Source organism: Dromiciops gliroides, chromosome 1, assembly GCF_019393635.1.
Source record: "Dromiciops gliroides isolate mDroGli1 chromosome 1, mDroGli1.pri, whole genome shotgun sequence".
In the NCBI taxonomy this organism is placed as follows: domain Eukaryota; kingdom Metazoa; phylum Chordata; class Mammalia; order Microbiotheria; family Microbiotheriidae; genus Dromiciops; species Dromiciops gliroides.
The window spans coordinates 704660857-704686893 of NC_057861.1; the positions used below are offsets into that span (position 1 = coordinate 704660857).

The 26037-nt window shown below is 42.2% G+C and overlaps 1 protein-coding gene across 1 annotated transcript in view; it reads left to right on the forward strand.

The window, feature by feature from the left end:
* The window catches only part of SLC6A6 (solute carrier family 6 member 6), a 148173-nt gene that overhangs the window by 57135 nt on the left and 65001 nt on the right, over nucleotides 1–26037 (forward strand). Inside the window, exons 3-4 of the mRNA XM_043975912.1 lie at nucleotides 13833–14069; nucleotides 15480–15614. Coding sequence (XP_043831847.1) covers nucleotides 13841–14069; nucleotides 15480–15614 — 364 coding nt within the window. The 5' untranslated portion in view covers nucleotides 13833–13840. The remainder of the gene's footprint in view (nucleotides 1–13832; nucleotides 14070–15479; nucleotides 15615–26037) is intronic.

Here is a 26037-nt window from a genome sequence, read left to right on the forward strand (position 1 = left end):
AATTAACACACACCTAATATGTGCCCAGAAAACAAAGAGATACCTATTTCCACTGAAGGCCCTTTGGACTTTTGGAGAGTGGGGTAAAAGACTCATCTCTTTGTCACTCCATTCCAAGAACTCAACACAAAATCCTACACATTAATGTCAGTAAGTTTTATCAAATGAATAAATTCATGATCATTGGAAAAAGAAAGGGTCTAATCGCTTTCTACTCCAGTCCAGCCCAATACTATAGATTTTCCATTTATTTTCCCCCTAAACCTCATCTCAAAATGCCCCAGGCTTTCACATACAGTGTTGGCTTATAGTGTTTGAAGAAAAGACCCTTCAGATAGTCCTAACCTTTAGACTGCATGTTACCAAAGAAACTCATCTGAGTTTGTTTTTGTCATCTGCCTCATTTCTAGTACTTCTTTCCAGGTCTTGTTCAAAGTCCATCTCCATGTTCTCTTCCCAGATTATTCCGTGCCTCAATGAACTTTTCCTTCCCTCACCTGTTATAGCACTTGCACCCATTTGGCATGAACCTTATGTGATATTCTGTTATTGTTGTCTTCTGTTGTGATTTAATTTGACTACTATTTAAAAGGGGTTTTTATGCTTTGCTTCTCTTGTGGGAGGGTGCAATGTTCTTTGAGGACAATGACTATCAGACAGTCAAGAAGCAATTTTTTTTTTTTAGTGCGGCAATTGGGGTTAAGTGACTTGCCTGGGGTCACACAGCTAGTAAGTGTTAAGTCTGAGGTCGGATTTGAACTCAGGTACTCCTGACTCCAGGGCCGGTGCTCTATCCACTGTACCACCTAGCTGCCCCCTCAAGAAGCATTCTTCAGTACCTTTTATGTGCCAGGTGGGAGAGCATGGTTTGTTGTTGTTTGTCCTTGTCCTCAAAGAGGACCATGACATCAGGGTGACTTGCAGTGAATTGAATTGAAGTGAGGTAGGGCTGTGTAAGGTCACCAACCTCCAGAGCCATCTGGGTCCAGTGGCAAGATATAGATCAGGACAACTGGAGATGGCCCCGATGTTTAAGGCAATTGGGGTTGACTTACCTAGGGTCACACAGCTAGTAAGTGTGTGAGGTGAGATTTGAACTCAGGTCCTCTTGACCCCAGGGCCAGTTCTCTATCCACTACACCACCTTGCAGCCCTGGGAGAGCATTACAAATACCAAGAATGAGACAATCTCTCATCAGCAGCTATATTCTGGTTATCTTAGTACCTAATACTGCGTTACTCTCAGTATCTTGATTAAGGATGGGATTCTAGTGTTTTCTTACTTGTGCTTTCAGGTGTTAGCCATGGTCTTGAATCAGCAGGAAATGGGAATATAGAAGCAAGTCTAATATAATCCTAGAATTGAAGACTCTCTAATCGCTCCCCAGGAAAAATATGGGAGTGGCAAAAAAAAAAATAAGAAAAGGTTAATTAAGGTCATAAAAAAGGAGATAGGGTAAAAGTCAGGAGGAAGTGATATAGGTTGCAGCAGGGGACTTTCAGACTCTTAACTTCATTATCCGTCTCTGAAAAATGAAGGCCGTTGGACCGGAAGATTGCTAAGGCCTCTTCCAGCTCTCACAGTCTGTGATTTGAGGCCTTTTCCAGTTCTAAGATGGTGTTTTTGAATGTGTTTTCTAGTTAGAGTAGCACAGGGCTGTTCCTGTGCACTTCAGATCACTCAGGCTGAGGCCCTTGTTTGCTGTCTCCTAGCCTGTGCACTACCCCCCCCCCCCCCCGGCCGCGCCCCCCCCCCGGCCCCCCCCCACCCCAGCCTGGGAGGGTTCACCTTCATCTCCTGCAATTCCTTCTTTCCTTCAAGACTCACCTTCAATGGCATTGAAGGGATCTGGATTGGCTTCTTTCAGAAGGTGGGACTTTAGCTGAGGCATGAAGGAAGCCAGGGAGGTCAGGAAGTGGAGATGAGGAGAGAGAGCCTTCCTGAGAACGGCCACTGAAAACACTGGGAGTCGCAAGGTGGCGATTGGTCATTCTTAGTATCCTGGTGGAGTGGGATTAAGAGTCAGGAGGCTGGGGTTCTAGCATGGCCTGTGCCATTTATTTTCTATCCAACCTTAGGCAAATAACTTCCCTTTTCTTTTTTTTTTTTTTTTGGAGGGGCAGTGAGGGTTAAGTGACTTGCCCAGGGTCACACAGCTAGTGTCAAGTGTCTGAGGCCAAATTTGAACTCAGGTCCTCCTGATTCCACTGCACCACCTAGCTGCCCCTATAACTTCCCTTTCCTGAGCACCACTTTCCTTCCCTGAAAAATGATGTTTCTTTGTTCCTTCTGGCTCTGGCATTCCATGATTTTTTTTCAAGATATTCTACACTAACCCAGGCTTTCTCCCCAAAGGGGGAAAGGAGAAGAGAGAAGACAAAGGGAGAAAGGAAAAGTGTGGGAGGGGACAGAGATAGAGAGTGAAAGAAGAGAGAAAAGGGGAGAGAGAGAGAGAGAGAGAGAGAGAGAGAGAGAGAGAGAGAGAGAGAGAGAGAGAGAGAAAGGGGAACACAACACACCCTGGATGGTTTTACATTCAGTTGGTCTTGGGCGTGAATATAAACCTTCACCTCCTTTGTGCCACCCATAAAAAAAGCAAAGACCACCACAGCAAAGAGTTGTGGGGCTGAAAGGTGGGGTAAGGGTGTGGGAGAGCCTCAATCTCTGCACTTGTGAATTTTCCTATTTTCAGTGAATTCTGGGACACAGTCCTCATGTTCAGCAAAGGTCTTTGTGTGTCTGTTAAAGAAATTCGGGATGACTCAGATTTCCTCTTAGATTTAGTTGCATTTCCCTCCTATAGCTATAGAATCTTGCTTGCCAGAGGAACTCAGCTGAGTGACCACGAAGATCAGCCATCAAAGGCAAATGGGCCTGTTTAAAAGGCTCTCACACTGCCCCTGGGTTAAAGACAGATTTATGTCATGCTTTTTTTTTTTTTAAACAGCAGCCTGTGCACTAGGTAGTAGAACAGTGTAGAGAAAGTGGCCTGGGTGCAGGAGGACTTGTGTTTGAGCCCTGCTTCTGATACATACTAGTCATGTGACCTTGTAAAAGTTATTCAACCTCCATGGGCCTCAGTTTTTTCATATGAAAAAGAAAAAGTGAAGGAGTTACGTTAGGTGGCTGTCGAGGTCCCTTCTAGTACTTGAGTCCATGATCCTATTCTTGAGGGAGATGGGGGGAAATGATTTGTTCATTCACTCCCCCATTGGTCTGGGTCAGGATTAGAACTGACATCTCCAGATTCCTAGGCTGGTACTCTTTGTTTCAGCCACAAACACACAAGATGCCAAGGAGGTTCATGTGAAGTGTCTAGCAGGGAAGGCAGTCTCCCTCCATCTTGGAGAACTCAAAAGCATGCAGAGAGGAGAAGTGACGTGTCTAAGGTCACACAGCAGCCAAAAGGGGGCTGATGACATTGCTGTACTTTGCTTTTCAAGGGTTGCAATTCAATCAAATGATCAGGTCTTCACAGAAAACCTACGTATATGTAAAGTTCCTTCATGGAGAAGCTGTAGGGAATGTTCATAGAAGATGCATTCCTCTCAGGACTTGTACTCTATTTGGCCAGAGGTGACAGACGTGTGGGAGAATTTTAAAAAACAACAAAAAGGACCAGAAAACATATAAAGATGGAGATGACAGTTCAAGACGCCAAAAGAATGAGATACCCCAAGGCTATATGTGATGAGTTGCATGGACAATAAATGCTGGGACTTTTTAGTGGGAGGGGGTGTTCAGCAAAGCCTATGTCATTAGCCTATATGTTTTATTTTATTTCATTTTCTCCCCCTGGAAGTAAAGCCAGGGTTTTTATTTGGTTGCATAGACAAGGCCTGGGTTGAAATTAAAGATGAACAGAGTATGGCCAAGTTGGCATAGATGTCACCCAAGCATTAAATTCAGTCTAAGGCATTACCACTCTTTGCCTTGATTATTCTAATCATCCAAGGTAGTTGGGAGTCAAGAGATCCAAGTTCTAGGCCCAGCTCTGTGGATTTGGGCAAGTCAAAGTAGTTTGCTGGGAAAGAGCAAACCCGAGTTCAAATTATGACTCGGCCACTTCCTTTTTTTGTGTGACCTTGGGAAGCTCATTTTGACTCAAAGTTTCCTCATCAAAAAAGAGGGTGTCTTTTCCTTCATCTATAAAAGAGAGAGACTCAGTAATCTCATTCAGCTCTAAATCTATATTCCTTCTGTTTGTTTTTTAATTTACAAAGTAAGGGTTATTACAAAGTAATAGATTGTTTCAATAGTGTCTTGTAGTGGCTACAATAAATCATATAATAACTCATAGATGCTTAATGAAAATTTGTAGGCTGAACGAACGAATAAATAAATGAATAGATCTAGACCCTAGAAATTCATTAGTTCAATCATCTCACTTTACAAATCTGACTTAAACTCGTCAGATATGAAGTCTACATTTCCCACCATTTGCCTGATCATTCCCAACCATTTACATGGTCTCATGTAAAGGACAACTAGGTAGCACCATGGTGCACAGAGCAGTGGACCTAGAGTCAAGAAGACTCGTCTTTCTGAGTTCAAATCTGGCCTCAGACACTTACTAGCTATGTGACCTTGGGCAAGTCACTTGACCTTGTTTGCTTCAGTTTCCTCATCTGTAAAATGAGCTGTAGGAGGAAATGGCAAAGTCGGCAGCTAGGTGGCGCAGTGGATAAAGCACCGGCCCTGGATTCAGGAGTACCAGAGTTCAAATCCAGCCTCAGACACTTGACACTTACTAGCTGTGTGACCCTGAGCAAGTCACTTAACCCCCATTGCCTTGCCCCCCCAAAAAAGAAGAAGAGGAAGAAGGAAGAAGGAGAAGAAGGAAGAAGGAAGAAGGAAGAAGGAAGAAGAAGAAGGAGGAAATGGCAAACCACTCCAGTATCTTTGCCAACGAAAATCCAAAATGGAGTCACGAAGAGTCAGACATGACTGGAAAATGGCTGAACTGAAACATAAAGGATCAGTGGTATCAAGCAGTTTTTAATATTGCTCTAGCCTCTAGGGCAGGGATTAAGAGAGATTCGTTTTTGGTTTTTTAATAGAGGCAACCTGGTATGGAGAAACAATATTGCCCCGGGAATCAGGAAACCAAATCTCACATTAACTGGCAGGGTAGCTTTGAACAAGTTACTTTGCCCCTCTGGGGTCTAGTTATTTCCCCTTCTATAAAATGAGAGGGTTGGACAAAATGAGTTCCAAGGTCCCTCTTGGTTCTAACGCTATGATTTTTAAGTGGGTGAGGAGATGTTTTCCCTACCTTCTCCACTCCTTTGAAAAAATTTTCCTGGTTCTTTGAAAATTTCTTGTGGATGCTAATACATGGAGAGAAGACTCTAAAAATGAGGAATTATATATTTTAGTAACTGCAAAGTAACTCTGGGATTTCTGCCAAGGAAAATAGCTCAGTTTCTAGCTCGGAGAACAGCTGGGAAGTGGCATGATTCTCGAATGTGTGTAAAAGAATACCTGTTTCTAAGCCGTTTTTCGCCAAGATTTCAGGGACACTGCTTCCATGTAAGATACTGTTGAAGGAACCAGCAGGTGAGGTTGGAAGGGAGCAGATGGACTCATCAGGTGGGCCATGATAGGGAGGGGAAAGACATAGCCAAAGATCAAATTGTGAATTGGATAATTGTAGGAGTTACAGGAAAACCTGGGAGACCTGACCTCTCTCTTATCTTACCTCTGCCCCTAGGAGGGAAAAATCTCTCCTCTATGAAGCTTGGTATAACAAAGGAGAATTAAAAATCCTTACCCATGGTGGGTAAGAGGTTTTGAGAAGTTGTTTTCATTTTCAAGATAGATCATTTAATGAAAATGGTCTGGGCCATTGCTATTCTTGTTACTAATAATATGAGTAATAATGGGATCGCTTTGCCCTGAAATGCAGATATTTGAGGTCAGAAAACTGAAGGATTTTAATTTTAACAAAAGGAAGGAGCTTAAATTATTTTACTAATGGCCTCAACTTTGTGTCTTTGTGTCTATGACCAATGGCAAATGATGGTGACCCCATCACTGAGGAAAATGCCCTCTTAAAACTAGTGAACAGTGATGCGTTAGTGAGGAATGAATGGGCGAAGCAACTAGGCTGCTTGGAGTCAGGAAGGCATAAGATCAAATTCTACCTTAGACCCTTAAGTCTTTTTTAAAAATTATTTTTATTTTTATTTTTTTGCAGGGCAATGAGGGTTAAGTGACTTCCCCAGGGTCACACAGCTAGTTAGTGTCAAGTGTCTAAGGCTGGATTGGAACTCGGGCTAGTGCTTTATCCACTGTACCACCTAGCTGCCCAGACCCTTAAGTCTTAATTGCTGGCACTTTATCACTGCCTGCCTCAGTTTCCTTCTTTGTGAAATGAGGATAATCATACCACTTACTTCGCAGGGTTATTGTGAGGATCAAGATAATATGTGTAAACCAGTTACTATTAGTCAGGAACTTAACCCTGTAATTGACTCATGATGTGTCCTTGGGCAGGTCACATCCCTACTCAGATCCTTGATCTCTTCTTCTGTGGAATGAGGGGGCTAAGACTAGCTGACCTCAAAATTCCCTTTCAGCTCTCATGTTTTATTCTCTTCCCAGGGATTGTGGGGATCAGTAAATTGGTAATAGAGAATTGTGGGAAGCTGCAGTAAGGTTTTTGTATTTTTTTTTACTTTTTGTTTCTAACTACATGGAGGAGGAGCAGGAGGAGGGGGCCCATTCTGCATTAACAGAAGGGCCTATTTTTGATGTTGATGGGAGAGGAGTTAGAAAATAGGATGATTGAGATGGCATAATTTTTTCCCCTGATTCTCTTCTCCAAGGTGCCGGCAATTTGCACCCACTTGCTGTCATCCTTAAAATTTAAGTAGCTGGGAAGATTTCAAATAAAGAGTGAGAGTACAGTCAGCAATCAACGTTAATCCTACTAAGGATCTTAGAGATCCTTTTGTTAACTCCCCATCACTTTGCAGAAAGGGGGAAACCGATCCCCAAAGAGAAAAGAGACTGACCCAAGGTCACATAGCAGATGGGTGGTGTACACGTGGGACAGGAACACATTTGTCTTGCATCCTTTGTTCCCCAGACTGTCTTCACTTTCTTAATAATAATATAATTAATAATTGTATTAATAGCTAACATTTAGATAGAGCATTAAGATTTACAAAATGCTTCATAAATATTATTTTATCTTCATGATAATTCTGGGAGGTTAGGTGCTATTATTATCTTCTTTTTATACATGAGGAAACAGAGACAACCAGAGGTTGTGACTTTGCAGCTAGTAAGTAGGTATGTGAGGCAGGCTTTGAAGTTGGGGCCTCTCTATTCCAGGTCTAATGCTCTATCCACTGCACCACCTAACTGCCTTCCATTATTTAAAAAATGCAGCCTATTTGAACAGTGGATTAAGGGATAGGTGAACAGTTTTGGCGCTGACTCACCAGATGTCTCTCTTCCTAGGCCTGCTTTCCAGTATACCAACCTGTTTTCTTGGTCCATGAGCCTCAGCAAGGCTTATCTGCCTAATGCCTCAGTTTCTTTTCATCACTAATTCAATGGCAGTATTGTATACTGGGGGGGGGGGGATGGAAAGTTGACCTTAGAGTGGGAATAACTGGATTTGAATCTTAGGCCAATCACTTAAATCTCTCTGGGCTTTGTTCTCTTTGACCCTAGAAATGGTTGGACTAAATGACCCTTAGGATACTTTCTAGCTTTGGAGTTTATGAGCCTGAATTTATTTTTTGTTTTTTTAGAGCTTGATTTTACAGGGAAGACTTAAAGGAAAGCCAGGAGAAGTAAAGTAATTTAATTTGCCCTAGGTCATGGGGAATGCTGGTGTTTGTGACTATCCTCAGATAGGAGAGGGGCAGAAAGTCTCAAGTTAAACCTCTAAGAATGAAGTGGCCGGAAGTCCTGGGAGTCTTGGCTGTGGGTGCTTTGTGTTTTCTCATTTGCCGAGAGCACAAAAGGAGGCAAGTTGATTTAGTGAAAGAATGATCAAGTTTGTGTCCAAGGGAGCGTCTGTTACTGTGTGACTCTGGGAAAGTTCCTTTATTGGGTCTCAAATCCCTTATTTCTAAAATAAGAGAAAGGTCACCTCCTGGGAGAAAGGGGATGGACTCAGGGGACTGAAGGAGCTCCCATTTCTGGACACAGACGATCTGGAAATTTGTTTTGCTGGTGACTATGTGTATTTGTAGTATTTTATTTTATTTTATTTTTTAAATGGAAAGTAGAGAAAATTAATGCTTGTTAGTTTTTAAAAAAGCAAAATAAGATAAAATTACATTAAAAACGAAATTGGGGAAGGGATTTGGTCCTTGTTGTTCAGTCATTTAGGTTGTGTCTGACTTTTCATGAACCCTGTGTGGCATTTTCTTGGCAGAGATACTGAAGTGGTTTGCTGTTTCCTCTTCTAGTTCATTTTACAGATGAGGAAACTGAGGCAAACCAGATTAAGTCATCTGCCCAGAGTCACACAGCTATTAAGTGTCTGAGGCCAGATTTGCACTCAGGAAGATGAATCTTCCTGACTCCATCCACTGTGCTACCTAGATATCCCAGGAACTTGATTACTAGGGTCCTAATTTTAAGATCCTAGTGAGGTTAAGTTGGGCCCCAGGGGCAGCTAGGTAGCACAGTGGATAGAGCACTGACCCTGAAGTTGGGAGGACCTGAGTTCTCCCAAGAAGACCCCAACTGCCTTAAACATCTGGAGCTATCTCCAGTCATCCTGATGTATATCTTGCCACTGGATCCAGATGACTCTGGAGGAGAGAGTGAGGCTGGTGACTTTGCACAGCCCTCCCTCACTTCAATTCACTGCAAGTCATGACATCACCCTTCGAGACCGAAGGACAAACAACAACAGTTGGGACCTACCATCTTGTAAATGGTGCTTCAGTGAAGTGATAATATGGAGCCAGAACTAAGATTGGGTGATCAGGGCTTTGTCTTAGGGCAGAGAATTTAGAAGATACTGATAGCTCCATCCTGGGAGCTGACAGTAGTGGTAGCATCTACTTCATCTTCTCCATTTAGCAGCTCCCCCCCAGGGGAGCCTGACATTGCCCCCTTTCTCCTGCCCTTGCTCTGGGCCCCAGATGCAGAAGTCATTAGTGGTGGCACTGTAGTAGTGGCAGTAAAACTCTTAGACAGGAGATTTAGGTAGTCAGGGAGGAGATGGGAAGTGAGGATAGAACCCTTAGTAAAATCCCAGGGGAACAGAGAATATGTGCTGAGAGCAAAGAAGGGAAAATATAAAAAAGAATCGCCTTTTCCCCCTTACACCTTCTTCCTTTGGGGGCTTCAGGGATCTGTGTGGGGAAGTTTGGCTCTTCCTTTGCCTTCAAAGCTCTCTTGAGTTCATGGGGATTGTGATTGTTTTGCTATCTGCTGTGGAGCAGACCCAGGCAAGGTTTCCTGAAGTTGTGGGGCCAAACCTTTGTCTCCTGGAAGGCAGACGTGTGTCTCCGTGTTGGAATCACTGCACTTTGGAATCCCAGGCTTTTATTTTCCCTTATCCCCTTGGGGGGGATACAAGGGAGTTTGACTTTTGGATTCTGCCTGCACTAATTGATACTGTAAAAATAACCCATCATTCTTCTGGTCTGATCTGGGCGGTGGCGGAGCATTGTTTTAACATCTCCTTCTGACCATTTGATTGTTATCTCTTAAGTACCATTGTGGCATTACTCAATAGAATATAATTGGAGGATGTGGGACTCCAGGTCCTTAATAATAAAGATGTTTTTCATTGAGTGACCTCTATTTTCTTCTTTCTCCCCACCCAATCACCCCAAGTAGAGACACCCCTCATCTCTCTCTCTCCTTTGGCTTCTGCTTCATGTTTCTGTAATGAAACCCACTGAAAGCTTGGTTCAGAAATATATCTTGTTTGGGAGGGCAAATTTTGACCCACTTGTGGTAAGTGAGAATGAGCTGTGGACAGACAGTTTGCTGTTCTTGGACCAAAGAGACAGTATGGTGCTTGGGAAACTGCACTGGGTCAGGAGTCAGGAGATTCAATGTCTAGTCCCAACTGCTGCTAGGAGGAACTAGGATATTTAGATTGGAAAAAAGAAAATTTGGAAGGGATATGGTACGTGTACTTTGAGAGAAGGCTGCCTGGGGAAGAGTCTCCTTGGCTTTACAGGGCTGAACTCAAAGCAATGGGTGGAAGGTGAAGAGAGACAGATTTTTAACTTAATGTACAGAAAAATTCCCTTGGTAATTAGAGCCACTTTAAAATAGAATGGGCTGCCTTAGAAGGTAGAGTGATCAATCACTGGAAGTCTTTGGTGACCACTTTTTGAGAGGATGTTGTAGAAGAAATTTTCAGTTCAAGTGTGTATTAGATTTTAATTGTTGTTTAGTTGTTTTCAGTCGTGTCTGACTCTTCATGTCCCCTTTTGGGTTTTTCTTGGCAAAGGTACAGGACTGGTTTGTCATTTTCTTCTCTAGCTCATTTTACAGATGAGGAAACTGAGGCAAACAGGGTTAAATGACTTGCTCAGGATCACACAGCTAGTAAGTATCTGAAATCGGATTTGAACTCAGGTCTTCCTGACTCCAGGACTGGCAGCATTCTATCCACTTTACCATGTACCTGACAGACAGGTTGACCTCTTAAGTTGCTTCTGGCTCTGAGGTTGGGTGACTCTGCCTCACTTACTGTGTGACCTCAGGCAAGTCACTCCTTTTGAATTTGGGCTTCACCAGTATTTTAAAAATAACCTTCAGGAAGTCTCAGTTTCTTGCTCTATAAAATAAGACAAGGGACTAACTCTAAAATCCTATGACTATTTAAAAAAAAATCACCCAAGTATTTTGGTTTCCTACAATCTAGCTTTAAAATAGAATCCATATTTTGAAGGAGAATGAGATCTCAAGGACCACCCTTGGGAGGCAACATGGCATTCTGAGGAAAGAGGACCTGTTTTAAAAATACTATTACCCGGGGGCAGCTAGGTGGCACAGTGGATAAAGAAAGCATTGGGGGTGGCTAGGTGGCACAGTGAATAAAGCACCGGCCCTGAATTCAGAAGGACCTGAGTTCAAATCCGGCCTCAGACACTTGACACTTACTAGCTGTGTGACCCTGGGCAAGTCACTTAACCCTGATTGCCTCGCAAAAAAAAAAAAAAAAAAAGAAAAAGAAAAGAAAAGAAAAGAAAAGAAAGAAAGCATTGGCCCTGGATTCAGGAGGACCTGAGTTCAAATCCGGGCTAAAACTGTGATCCAATGAGAATATGAGGGAATGAGAGTGGACCACTGATTTAGTATAACACCAGAGCTTCTGGGTCTTGGATCTCAGGAGCAAGGGGTTCTCTTTTTGGGATATTTCCATATGGGAGGAGACTCCCCTCTGCCCGCTGGTAAAGGCCTTTTTAGAGACCCCTGTACAAGCAAGCTTCAACATAGCCCTCACTGAATCAAGCATAGCACAAGTGTCACTGACATTTCACAACGGCTGCCCAGGATCCCGAAATCTCCTTTGGCCCATTGAGAGCTGACCCCATTGAATGCAGGCCTGTCTGGGAAGGAGAACGTTAATTTCAGGTCATGGCTCTTAAAGGTCTTTCCCCAAAGCCTTCTCTGCTGTGGCCCCGTGGAGCCCCTTTTCGATACATCCTCTGCTATAACTGCCCAACGTTCCCAAATTAGAGAAACTTAGTGAAATAGGGTGCTAAAGTGTAGGAGCGTTTTATGGGGGCTGGGATGGGGAGAGGAAGCTAATTGAATTTCTTGGTTAATTTATTTGCTCCAGCAGATAATTATCAGGAGTGGACCTTAGAGACAGACAGCTTTGGCCCCACTCACCATTAAATGACTCTCCTCCCATTCCTTTATGCCCTTGCAGAGCCAGAGGCCTTTAGAATGACATTCATTGATCTTACATGTCCTTGGTCAGTCAATCCCAAGGCCAAATCCCTGAACCTTTGACTACTAGCCTCCCAAGTGAAATGAACTCCTCTCCACTCCTGAATCCTAAAGCATCCCATGATCAGAGTTTTGGGCTGAAAAGGGCCTCAGCCGATCGATTGCTGATCCAGCTAAGGCCCAGAGAGGTTCAATCATTTTCTCAAGGGGTCATATGAGTAGTAAGTGGATGAACTGATCCTCTGACTTCAAATGCACTTGTTTTTTTCTTCTGTTGTACCACATTGTCTTTCTTGCCCATCTTGCTCAGGTTCGGCTCAAATCCAGGGGCTGTTCTTTCCTTCTGGAGAAGAGGCATCCAACCCTACCAACCCATTGCCATAGTCTAACTCTCTTCTTCCCTCTTCCCACCTCCCTCAGGGACACTGGAGCCCCAGCTCCAGCATTCACAGAGGTACAGGAAAAGGAGGAGAGGGGAGCAGAGGCATGTCTAGCCCCAAAATGTGTGGGCCTCCTTCTTGGCGGAAGGCTCACTCCCTGCAGTGGACTCCCATCTCTGGGCTTCATGCAAGAGTACTGTTGCTAGGGCCCTCTCTCTTCCGTGAAGGCCTTCTCCCCCTGACCTCCTACATCACTTGGGTTAAGTAATTGAGTGACCCCGTCTGTCTTTTATCACTTCTTTCTGGGGCTCTGCTTGCTTATCTGTAGAACTTGCCCATCCCTTAGTGCCGGTGGGATCGTCTTGGGAGTCACACACAGCCCATGGGTTCAGTGCCTGCTTTGTAACTTCCTCATCTGTAAAATGAAGGGGTCCAACCAGCCATCCCCTCCGAGGTCTCTCTTTGTTCCAGATCCATGAGCCAGGTCCAGTGTTTGGGGATGGTCTGAGCCATGTGATAGCAGAAGGAAGAAGCAGTCTGAGGTTCTGAAGATCTGGGTTGAAGGCCTGCCCTGCCAGTGCTGAATGGGAGGGAGTGTAGCTGTTAGGACTGTTAGGAACTCTAAGCATGAGCCTTCCTGCTTTTGGGCACATTACCCAAACCTGGTAAAGCTTTCCAAGGCCCCTGAAGCTCCTCATGAAAGGGCTTAGGCTGAGAAAGCAGCCACGTGCCTGGTCCCCTGGCCCTGGGAGAAGTATTGTAACAAACAATTACAAAGTTACAAAGGCAAAAAGAAATAATTTCTGCCCTCAAGGTTACTGTCATTTGTTCTTGGTCTGACAGATGTCATAACTTGCACCGAATTACATTTAAGTGAGGGAGAACTGTGCAAAGTCACCAGCCTCACTCTCTCCTCTAGAACCATATAGGTCTAGTGGCAAGATGTATTATCAGGACGACTTGTGATGGCCCTGGATGTTTAAGGCAGTGGGGGTCAAGTGACTTACCCATGGTCACACAGCTAGTAAGCATCTGAGGTGAGATTTGAGGTCAGATCCTTCCCAATTTCAGCGTCACCCAGCTGAGACATCATATAAACATAGGCATAAAGAAGGTATATAGAAAACAGACATTAGGTGACCTTGGATGAGGAAGCACTAGTATCTGGGTGGACTGGCTATACGCATACGGGCATGCATCCACAGGAGGATTTATAAACACATACCTGCATTCACTTATGATTATATCATCTCTCCGATTCCACTTTAAGGAGCTTGAGAGCATTTCCTGCTTTTCTGAGATTCTTTAAGACTCCAGAGATGTCCTGGCTAAGTCCTCCTCTGTGCTCACTTATTTATGTGGGAGAAAGGGAGGGGATTCTGTAGTCTTTTTAGGATTTAACATCCTTCTCACTCCCAATTGTTTGAATATGTGCATGTGGTGAGTAGAGGTCTATTGTAGGGAAGGGAAGAAGGTACTACTATGGGATTTTTGGATAGTCTGCACATTTCCTGGCTAAATCCAGATCCTTTTTTTTTCTTTTTTTTCACCTCTAGAAGTCGAAATGGCAACCAAGGAAAAGCTGCAGTGTTTGAAAGATTTTCACAAGGACATCTTGAAGCCTTCCCCTGGCAAGAGCCCGGGAACCCGGCCTGAGGATGAGGCAGAAGGGAAGCAACCACAGAGGGAAAAGTGGTCAAGCAAGGTTGATTTTCTGCTGTCCGTGGCGGGTGGTTTTATCGGCTTAGGTAACGTCTGGCGTTTCCCGTATCTCTGCTATAAAAATGGCGGAGGTGAGTATCTCATGCTAAATGAATACCTTAGCAAGTGGAATAGAGAAACAAAAGAAATTATATTGGTGTGAAACTGGGCCCTTCTCCTTCCCTTCTCTCTTTCCCTTCCCCTTTTCTAGTCACTGGCTTTCCTAAATAACATGTGCCTAGGAACAAACACAGTACTCACTTGGCCTCTCAGTGAATTGAATCAACTCTATTAACTCTAAGCTTACAGTCCCCTAACCCCACTCCCAGATTATAGTCTGACAAACCAATGCAGATGACACTAAACCTTTCCCATCTGATACTTGAGAAGTTGATTTCTTGAACCCAAGTGTAACACTGTATTTGTCGACATTAAATTTTATTCAATTTGGTTCAAGGTCCTAATCTGTCAAGATATTTTTGGATCCTGTTGTCCAATGCATTATACATCCCTCCCACCTTTGTGTTATCTGAAAGTTGGGTAATCATGTCATGTGTTATTTCTATAGAGGTACTATTCAGTGTTCCAAATTCTACCCCATTCATCTTCAAAATATATATTCCCAGTAGAGATCTAAGCTTACTTTTAAGAAGAAAGGATGGAATAAATTAATTAGAAATAAAATGCAAATAAGTAGCCAGCTCAATGTGTTATTCCTTCCAGAGTTATCTACATTTTACAAGATGAACTTGTTAACTTGAAGAAATAAGTTTCTAATGTCAGAATTTTAAATTGAGGGACAGGCCTGCTAGAATGAGACTTCAAAGCAATAGGCATTTTCGGGGTGGCCTTCAAATCACACCTGATAGGCAAAGACCCCTTCCCTTTGAAGTCAGCTTGTGTGGGACACCCCTAGCAGCCCACTTGGTCATTTGTTCAGTGGTGTTTGGGGTTGGCAGTATCACTTGCCTTGTTGGTAAAATGATGATAATAGTAATATTAACATTTATATAGTGCCTACTATGTGCCAGGCATTGTGTTAAGTGCTTTGCAATTATCATCTCAACTAACTTGCTCTTGGTTGTTGTGAGGCAAATGTGTTATAGACCTCCAAATGCTATGGTCAGGAAAGCTAAGATGTACTTTTGGGAAATTAGTGGTCCTTATTTATTGAGAAATGAGCTTTTATGTATCTCAAGGACTAGCTAGAAAAAGAAAAGCAGAAAACTCCCCTCTTGAGAACATCCTTGAACTTTGCAGAGGATTGCCTCAGGGAGAGAGCCTTACACAGTCCTTCAGGCCCTAGTGTGGGCCTGGGTGGATGGCCAGAATCTCTGCCCACTTGTTAGGCTTCACAACCCTTCATAAATGCAGAATGTCCAGCTCCCTCCATGGTAAGACAGTCTCCCTCAATCAGAAGCCCTGGACACACTCGTGCCAATTTCCAGAATCCCTGTGACCCACTGATTGGGGACCTTCCTCTCTTTGTGTTCTCTCCACAGGTGCTTTTCTTATACCTTACTTCATTTTCCTGTTTGGAGGCGGCTTGCCTGTGTTTTTCCTGGAGGTTGTTATAGGCCAGTATACCTCTGAAGGTGGAATTACTTGCTGGGAAAAGCTATGCCCTATTTTTAGTGGTGAGTATCCTGGTTTTAGCTGGGTCTGACGTACGCCATTGGGTACCTTGGGAAAGTCATTCTTCCCCGATTGTGATTGCCTTGAGAGGTCCGAGAGGAGCATAGAGAAAAAGTGGGTAGGAATTTTAGAGGCCGTCTCACTCAGGTCATTCATTTTGCAGCTCAGGAATCTGAGGTCCCCAAAGAGGAAGAGATCTGCTCAGTTATTCCACCAGTAAGCTCCACTGCTGTAAATTAGAACCCAGGCTTTCCAAACTCCTAGTTCCATTCTCTTCTACAGAGTCATATTTAGTTGTACCTGTGACTCAGAATGGTGTTTGGTAAGGCAGCATATTCTTACTGATGGGCTAGTGATTTGGCCTTTGATAGGTCAATCATCATGCCTCTTGGAGACTTGGATCATGGCATCATTATTTTAAGAGTTGGAAATGACTTTAGAGGTCATCAAGAGGGTAGCCAGAAGGAGGATAGTAGATTAAGCCTTGGACTTAGAGTCAGAAGGACCTGAATTTGAATTCTACCTCAAACACTTACCTCTTTGGGCTTCATTTCCTCATCTGTAAAATGAGAGAGTCAGATTTGAAGACACCAAAGGGTCTTCTAGCTCTAAATCTGGGATGTGATGTGTCCAGTCCCCTCAGTTTAAGGAAGAGGCAACTGAGGTCTAGAGAGGTTAAATGACTTACTTGCTCAAGGTCAAACAGCTATTAAGTGGAGTGATCCCCCAGCTCCAAAATCTAAAATCTAAAATCATTTTCATAGCACCATGCTCCCATTCATTCATTCATTTATCTATTTATTTAATAATGTCTTTCCCCTAATTACATGTACAAACAATTTTTAACATTAATTTAAAAAAATTATTTTCCAGATTCTCTTCTTAACTCCCTCCCTTTCCATCTTCCCTCCCTGAGATAATAAGCAGTTTGATATAGGTTATACATATGCAATCATGCAAAACATTACCATATGTGTCATGTTGTGAAAGAAAACACAAGACCAAAAAAAAAAAGCCTATGAAAAAGACAAAGTAAAAAAAAATAGTATGCTTCCATCTGTATTCACACTCCATCAATTCTTTCTCTGGAGGTGGATAGCATTTTTCAACATGACTCCTTTGGAATTGTCTTGGATTATTGTAGTGCTAAGAATAGCTAAGTCATTCACAGCTGACCATTGTACAATATTGCTGCTATTATGTATAATGTTCTCTTGGTTCTGCTCACTTCACTTTGCATCAATTGATGTCTTTCCAAATTTTTTTCTGAAAGCATCCTGCTCACCATTTCTTATGGTACAATAGTATTCTATTACAATCATATACCAGAACTTGTTCAGCCATTTCCCAATTGATGGGCATCCCTCCCATTTCTTTACCATCACAAAAAGAATAGTTCTAAATATTTTTGTACAAATAGGTCCTTTTTCCTTTTTGTTTTTTAAAATCTCTTTGGGATATAAACCTAGTAGTGGTATTGTTAGGTCAAAGTGTATGCACAGTTTTATAGTCCTTTGGGCATAGTTCTAAATTGCCCCCCAGAATGGTTGGATCAGTTCACAACTCCACCAATAGTCATGCTCCCTTTCATAACAATACCCACCCTGGCTCCTCACAGTGGGGGAAGCAAAGGATGGGGATCCATTTCACATTCTGAGGATAAGACATGAAAATAGAGGAGAAAGCCCTTTGCAATGTACCTATATGAGTACATGGACTACTGAGAACTGGACTGACTAAGGGTCACTCAGTAATTTATAGCAGCTCCATTGATTTTAGTCAAGGAAGGATGAGGCCAGTAGAAAGGAGGCCAGGTCAGCTGCAGAGTTTGAGAAAGCAGTTAGTCCACAGGCAAGCTACCCCTATCCCAGAGCCTCAGTCTTTTCACTGCTCGAATGGGAATGATAAAACCTGGAGCACTTAAGTCCCAGGGTTGCCGTCAGGATCAAAAGGAGATATTGCTAACTTTAAAGTGCTATATAAATGTCAGTGGTTGTTATTATGGGAGTGTCTTGAACAATTTGAGGCTAAGAGCTGTACTACAACAGGGGATCTTAATTTGAGATCTATGAACTTTTAAAAAACATGCATTATATACAACTTTCCCCTCCCAATATAACTGGTTTCCATTGTCATGCTAAATATTTTATTTTATGCATTTTAAAACATCATTAAGAGAAGGATCCATCAGCTTTACCTGACTCCAAAGGGCTCCTGGAACTTCCTTTCCAGTTAAATGAGTAGAGTCAGTGTGTTGATGCTTCTTAGGTAGGAAAGTGACTCTCAGGCCTAGAGAGAAGCTTTTATTATAGTTTTGGACCTGATCCCCATTCACCACTACCCTCACCCCAACTCAAATTTAAAAAAAAGATTCCATATTTTTGGCCTTTAACCCCTGAGTGAGATCAATTGTCTGAGCAATTCAATTGTGTAAAAATCTATTGGGGGGAGGGGGGCAGGGAAAGGCTACAAAGAACAGACTCTTCTTTGGAAGATCATGAGAAAAGCAGGGTCTGTCTCTAGTGATCCAGTGATTGAGAAGTGGATGGGTACAGTTGAAAGAGGCCTGGATTTGAACCCAGAGGATGACCTAATCCTCAATCTGAGCTCTTGCTATTTACTCTTTGGATGACCCTAGTCGTCCTGACCTAAGTCAGCTCACCTCTCTATGGCTCAGTTTTTCCATCTGTAAAATGGAGTTTGAAACTGAGCACTCGGGTCCCTTCCAGTTCCAAGCCTATGATCCCATGATCTCATACGTTCCCTTCCCATTCTAAATCTGTGTTTTGCAATCCATTTTAGTTGAAAATGTTTGATTTCATCACCTTGTATAGGTGGTGCCTGAGCAAACCACCCGCGTGGAAGATGAGGCTGGCTTTATGGCTGCCTAAATGGCCGATGCCACCATAAACTGGACCTCTGAAGACAACAATCCGAGGTTAACAAAACCACTGTAAACAATGAAGTCATTTTAGAGATAAATTGCAGCTTGTTCAGTGACAGGGAGCTGGAGGCACCAAGAAGGGGGTGAAAGACTTGGCATGAGAGCTTCCTGTGCCAGGAAGCAGGGGTTAGGAAGGACAGCATGGACAGTGAGTGACCTCTCTCCTTCTAATTCATGACCTCCCCTGGGTGGTGGGCCACCAGAGACTTCTCTTTTCATCTGTCCGATCCTCTTAGCATATTTCACAGATGAGACAGAGCAATGTAATCACCATCATTTCTCTGGGTTCTAAAGCTTTTTGGTTTGACTAAAATGCCCAAGGATGGGAAACTCTCAAGAGGCAACCTCCATTGGGTGGTTGCTTGTGTTGTCAATCCACATGTGTCCATCATCAAAAGATGACAAAGAATCCAGTCCTTTTCCCTGAGGATGGCGACACATACAAAAGCAACATGGGTTCACCTGACAAGGTGTATGACGAGGCAAATCCCATAACATCTATGACCCTTGGTTTCATTATCCTTGAAAGAAAGGGTGAGGGGTAGGGATTAAGGTACACTCCCTCTAAGAGTCTCTTCCATATCAAAACCCTAAGAAGCCACAAGGGCTTCTCTATCCACATATGGGTGATTATTTCTATTTATAATTAACTATGACACTAGGTAAAATGTGGAAAATCCTGAAGCAGTTGTTCAAAAAAGAAATGTTAGGAGAGTAAAAGGGGGAAAGGAGGGGTGGAAGTAGACTGGAGGTTATTCTCAGAGAAGGTTGGCCTTGAGTTAAGCCTTTAAGGATTGGTGGGATTTCAACAGCTAGAGAGGCAACAGCAAAGGTACAAGGTGACAAATGGAGGCTTGAACAGCCTAACAAGTTAATACTCTTTGTTTGGAGTGTTGGGTATGTGCTTCTGTTGATTATGGGGAGATAAGGCTGGAAAGGTAGCTATTGACTGAGGAAATGGAAGGTCATTTCGGTGTTTAGATCCCACTTTTCCTTTTTTAAAGGACTTTGTGGTCAAGCTTTAGTTCTTTCACCTACTGACTGGTCTTGGGGAGGTGACTGTACACGTAGAATTAAGTAATTAATTATTAATTATTAATTGTTAATTATTTATTAATGAATGTCATTTCATAGGAGGAGATGGGTTCAAATGCACAGATAGGTAGAAATGTGGACTTACGTCCCACTGAAGGGTGTCATATCTGGAAGGAGGGTCCTTAGAAGTCAGCTTTACCAATCCCAAAGATTATGATACCAAGTGAGGAGGGCACAGGCCCAGAGCAGGAAAGATCTTTGCCTCAGGTTACACAGAGCTTTTGTCAAAACCAGAGTTAAATACTGGATTTCCTGACTCCCTGGATTTTACTGGAACACCACACTGCTTTCTTAGGCTAAAATCCACCAAACGATCAACAGATTCATGGAATACACTTTTATTGACATCCCATTCCCAATCCATTTTTTAAAGCCAACTGATAGCTGCTGGCCTCTCTCTAGTCTTTTAGCACAACAAATAGATGTTTAATTTTTTTTTTTTAAAGATCTATAGTGAGGGGCAGCTAGGTGGGTCAGTGGATAGCACACCGGCCCTGGATTCAGGAGGACCTGAGTTCAAATCCAGCCTCAGACACTTAACAATTACTAGCTGTGTGACCCTGGGCAAGTCACTTAACCCCAATTGCCTCACCAAAAAAAAAAAAAAAAAGATCTATAGTGGATCTTTCCCAGCCCTCCCCCCCCCAAAAAAGGGTCTATAGTTTGCTTTAAGAAAAACAGAATAAATAAAATCGCAATTACTTGGCCAACCTCAAGAAATATAATTTATATGTGTTTATTTTCATAGTGACCTATTATATGTGTGTGTGTATATATATATACACACATATATGCACATATGTATATATACATATATGTCTGTTATTAAGTCACTCAAATTACTAAGTGAATTTCAGAGTTTCAGAATAAAGTGAGTTCATGGTAGGGAGCAAAATTGGTATAGTGATAGGAGCTCTGTACTTGGGGATAAATGTCCTGTGTTTGAATCTCAGCTTTGCTGCTGCCTCCCTGTATGATCTTAAGTAAATCATCTTCCTCTGTGAAGCTCATTTTTCTTTTCCATAAAACGAGTGGCCTGAACTAATCATTTCTTTTTTTTTTTTTTTGAACTAATTATTTCTTAAAGGTCTCCTCTAGTTCTGAGTTCTGGGTTCTTAAATTAGAAAGGAATTTATGAGATCATTTAGATCTAGGTCCTTATTTTACATGTAGGGAAATTAAAGGGACTCACCCAAGGCCACTTATTGGACAGCTGCTTCAATATTTGAAAAAGAGAAATGTGAGACATCGTTTTGAGAAAATTCGGGGTTACCAACACCCAGTTCTCCCCATTACTTGATTCTTTTTGTAGCTGGCAATGACAATCTCACCACGGTTAGGAATTTCGTCAAATAGGCTTTCTCATCTATCACCTCAGCCAACACTTACCTGTCTTGGATAATAACAATTGATGTGTAAAGTTTGAAAAACGCTTTATACATGTCATTTTATTTGTTCCTCCTGACCCCTATCCCAGCTATGGGCTAATGATGAGGAAATCAGGATTTAGGAAAGTTGAGAGTTGTCCAAGGTCTTAGAACTGTAGTAAGTGCCAGAGAAGAGAATTGGGTAGAGCTTTTCCTGCCCCCCACACACATAGCACACCATTTTCGATATCACCTCTCCCCATGCTGAAAATTGTGAATTTGTGTGTGCACATCTGCAGACACAGAGCTATCAATTTTGGAAGCAGCTCTCCCGTAATCCCATGGAACTCCAAAATATTTGACCTTGAAAATGGGCATTTTGCTGACCTAAATCAGCTGGCATGTTTTAAGGAAGCAATGAAGACAAAAAGTGACCATTTGCTTGTATACTAGCTGGGGATGGTTGTTAACTCTTGGATTTGAGAGCTAGGAGGAGGCAGGAAAATCAGCTAGTCCAATCCCCTCCTTTTGCAGAGCAGGAAACTGAGTCTCAGAGAAGGAATTTGACTTGCCCACAGTCAGTCAGTTGGCATAAGCCTGTTTAGAGAATCTTGGACTTTTTGATGCCCAGCCCAAAACTCTTCCCACCATTCTATGCTCCTGATTTATCACCCTTTCCTACTGGTCCAGCAGCTCTTAGTAAGGCAGAGAACTCCCTCCCTGACCCTCCACTGGCTCCTGCCTCACTGGACATTTTTGTTCTTGAATCCAACTGAAACAGGTGCCTTTCAAAGGCTCTAGGAGGTGTGGTTACCTTAAGGTGTTTAAGCAGCAGCATCTAAATTCCAGATGCTTCAGATTAAGAGCAATCTTTGGGAATGTATTCCAGGAGACACATTCCAAGAGAAGAGAATAGTCCTACTAAGAATAGCTCCTGTTTCTGGATAGCTTCAAGGTATAGAAGTGTGGTTCAGTGGATAGAGCCCTGGGCCTGGAGTCAGAAAGATCTGAGTTCAAACACTTACTAGCTGTGTGACCCTGGGCAAGTCACTTTACCCTTGTTGCCTCAGTTTCCACATCTGTAAAATGAGCTGGCGAAGGAAATGGCAAACCACCCCAGTATCTTTGCCAAGAAAACCCCAAATGGGGTCTGACTGAACAACCACAAAGAGGAATTTTACATATATTGTCCCATTTGGTCCTCACACCAACCCCATGAAGTAGGTGCTATTATTATCTCAGTTTACAGATGATGAAACATGAGGCTCAAAGGGAATAAACACATTATGTGCTTAGCAACACTAGTATGTGCCTAGTATGTGAAGAGCAAGATTTGAACCCAGTTCTTCCTGACCCCAAGCCTAGCACTCTTTCCACAGTCCATCAGCAAACATTTATTAAGTGCTTACCACTTATTAAGTGGTCCAGGTCCTAGGGGTACAAAGAGCAAAATAAAACCATCCCTTCTCCTCAAGAATCTTATGTTCTTTCTCAGAGAGCCTCCGGGCCTGCTAAGAGATAGAGCTATGGGTATGGGTAGCATGTGTTAATAGGACTAGGCTCCCTAGTGTCATTTCATATGTACTGCCCTGCCTTCCTCACTGCAGCTAACATGACCTCATTTCCCTTGGCCCAGTAGGCAGGTTAAGGTGCGAGAGTCCCTTTCCCATGAGTTCTAACATTTGGGAGAGTTAGGCTATTGAGATCATAGATTTAAAAGCTGGTATAGACCTTAGAGGTCATCTAATCCAAGCCCTTTTTTTCCAGACAAGGAAACCGAGGCCCATCGAGCTTAAGGTCACACAAGCTATATGACAAGGCTCTAGATTTGAATCCAGGTCCTCACGGTGTGTCACATGCTCTTTTCATGAATGGGATCTTGAAGAATGTGTCAGCCCTGGGAGAGAGGCTGGAGAAAGCTATTCTAGGCAGATAGAGCCCATGGCAAGGACAGAGAGGGAGGACACTTTTTCATTTTATGTCCTGATCCCACCTTGAATTCTTTTTCATTGGAAGCATACAAACTGATGCTGGTTGACCGTCCCCATCCCCAACCCACCCTGTGGAGGGCATTCCTTCTCTTGATGGAAAGTTGTCTAAGGTGGCCTCGTAAGCTTCCTTCCAACTCTTTCCTGAAATCCTCATAAGCAGATTCTATGTTCCCACGATTCTCCACCTCTCTGGTTTTGAAATTCAGTAAGTTTTGTGATTCTTGTATTCTGCTCCTAGTTTAGCCAATAATCTGAAGAGGGAACAGCCACTTGAGATCCTCTCCTTACAAAGGCTGGGAACCTCCATTTCTGTGTGAGGTACAGAGTACTTTTGTACTGAATTGAGCTGTCAAGGGTTACATTCCATTCCTTCTTTTTTTTGCTGTTTTAAGTAATGAAGGACAGAAACTTATCTGCCCCTGACCCTGGACTTCGGGGAGGGGGGGGGGAGGGGGAAAGTGACATATTTGGTCTTGTTAAGTAGCTCTAGAGAAGGCAAATGTTGATTCAGAATACTAACCATGTAAGTGCATTGTAGCCCCACTTTTTCTGAGATTCCTTTAAAAAGCATTCCCTTGTTTTCAAGTAGACCTCTTAAAGCCTAGGGGCACCACGTTCCAGGCTCTACTTGAGAAGCAACTTGATGTGGTAGAAAGGGCACTTTATACAGGAATGAGGGACAGGACTAAAGAGCTATGTGACCCTAGGAAAGTCATGGTGTGGTAGAAGGGTATTTGACATGGGGCACATGATTTGGATTCAAATTCAGGCTCTGCATGACCTTTGGGTTATTTAGTTAAACCTTGTTGTACCTCAAGTTTACTTACTTGTGAAATCTAAATCTGAGTCTGCTTTCCCTCTCTGAATCTCAACTTTCAAATCTGCAAAATGGGCATAATAGTGCTAAACTGACTTATCTCATAGGACTATTGATAGGAAGACACTTTATAAGAAAGTTCTGGGGGTGGAGCAGTGGATAAAGCACCGGCCCTGGATTCAGAAGGACCTGAGTTCAAATCTGGATTCAGAAACTTGAACACTTACTAGCTGTGTGATCCTGGGCAAATCACTTAACTGTCATTGTCCTGCAAAAAAAAAAAAATTCTGTTTGAAGGTAAATTAATTATTATTTTCATCCCCATTCCCCTCCCCCTGACTTCTTCCCTCTACTACCCCTGACAAGAGCTCTCTTTAGGACAGCAATAAGTGTTGACAAATTGGTCATGAATGCCCTTTTCCACAGAAGACTCTCACAGTGAGATTAAAAAAAAATTTTTTAAAGGGACATTGGTAGTTTGGTGAAGGAGACATTTTGGGGCAGGGAGGGCTCTTAAACCACATCAGAAAGGTAGCAGTTAGCAAGACCAATTCTTCCCATTGTGAGAAAGGCCCCAGTTCAAGGAGATTGATTGGGTTAAGATTGATTGGATTGACTGACTTTACTGATTAACTCACTTAAAGTTAATTTTTTTTCTTTTTTCTTTTTCTGAGTTAAGTGACTTGCCCAGGGTCACATAGCTAGTAAGTGTCAAGTGTCTGAGGTTGGATTTGAACTCAGGTCCTCCTGAATTGAGGGCCTGTGCTTTGTCCACTGCACCACATTAGTTAATCCAATTAAAACCACACCTGCTAGGGGGTAAATAGAATGGAGGGGAATAGACAGTCAGTAATAATAACTGTGAATGTGAATGGGATGAACTCTGCTATAAAACGGAAGCGAATTGCAGAGTGGATTAAAAACCAGAACCCTACAATATGCTGTTTACAAGAAACACATTTGAAGCAGAGAGATACACACAGAGTAAAGGTAAAAGGCTGGAGCAGAATATATTATGCCTCAGCTAAAGTAAAAAAAGCAGGGGTAGCAATCCTTATCTCAGACAAAGTGCAGGCAAAAATAGATCTCATTAAAAGAGATAAGGAAATTACATCTTACTTAAAGGTACTATAGATAATGAAGTAATATCAATATTGAATATGTATGCGCCAAGTGGTATAGCATCCAAGTTCTTAGAGGAGAAGTTAAATGAGTTACAAGAGGAATTAGATAGTAATACTATACTAGTGGGGGATCTGAATCTCCCCCTCTCAGAATTAGATAAATCTAGCCACAAAATAAATAAGAAAGAAGTGAAAGAGGTGAATAGATTACTAGAAAAGTTAGACATGATAGATGTCTGGAGAAAATTGAATGGGGATAGAAAGGAATATACCTTTTTCTCAGCAGTACATGGAACATTTTCAAAAATTGACCATGTATTAGGGCACAAAAACATCATAGTCAAATGTAGAAAGGCAGAAATAGTAAATGCATCCTTCTCAGATCATGATGCAATAAAAATTACATGTAAGAAAGAGCCAGGGAAAAGTAGAATGAAAATCAATTAGAAACTAAATAATTTCATTCTAAAGAATGAATGGGCCAAACAAGAAATCATAGAAACAATCAATAACTTTATCCAAGAGAATGACAATAATGAGACAACATACCAAAATCTATGGGATGCAGCCAAAGCAGTGCTTAGGGGAAAATTTATAGCTCTAAATGCTTACATGAATAAGAAAGAGAAAGAGGAGATTAATGAATTGGGCATGCAACTTAAAAAGCTAGAAAAAGAACAAATTAGAAATCCCCAATTAGACACTAAATTAGAGATCCTGAAAATTAAAGGAGAAATCAATAAGATTGAAAGCAAAAAAACTATAGAATTAATCAATAAAACTAAGAGCTGGTTTTATGAAAAAACCAATAAAATAGATAAAATACTGGTTAATTTGATTAAAAAAAAGAAAGAAGAAAACCAAATTACCAGTATCAAAAATGAAAGGGGTGATGTTACCACCAATGAAGTGGAAATTAAAGCAATAATTAGGAAATATTTTGCCCAACTGTATGCCAATAAATTTGACAATCTAAATGAAATGGATGAATATTTACAAAAATACAAACTGCCCAGGTTAACTGAAGAGGAAATAAAATCCTTAAATAAACCCATATTAGAAAAAGAAATTGAACAAGCTATTAATG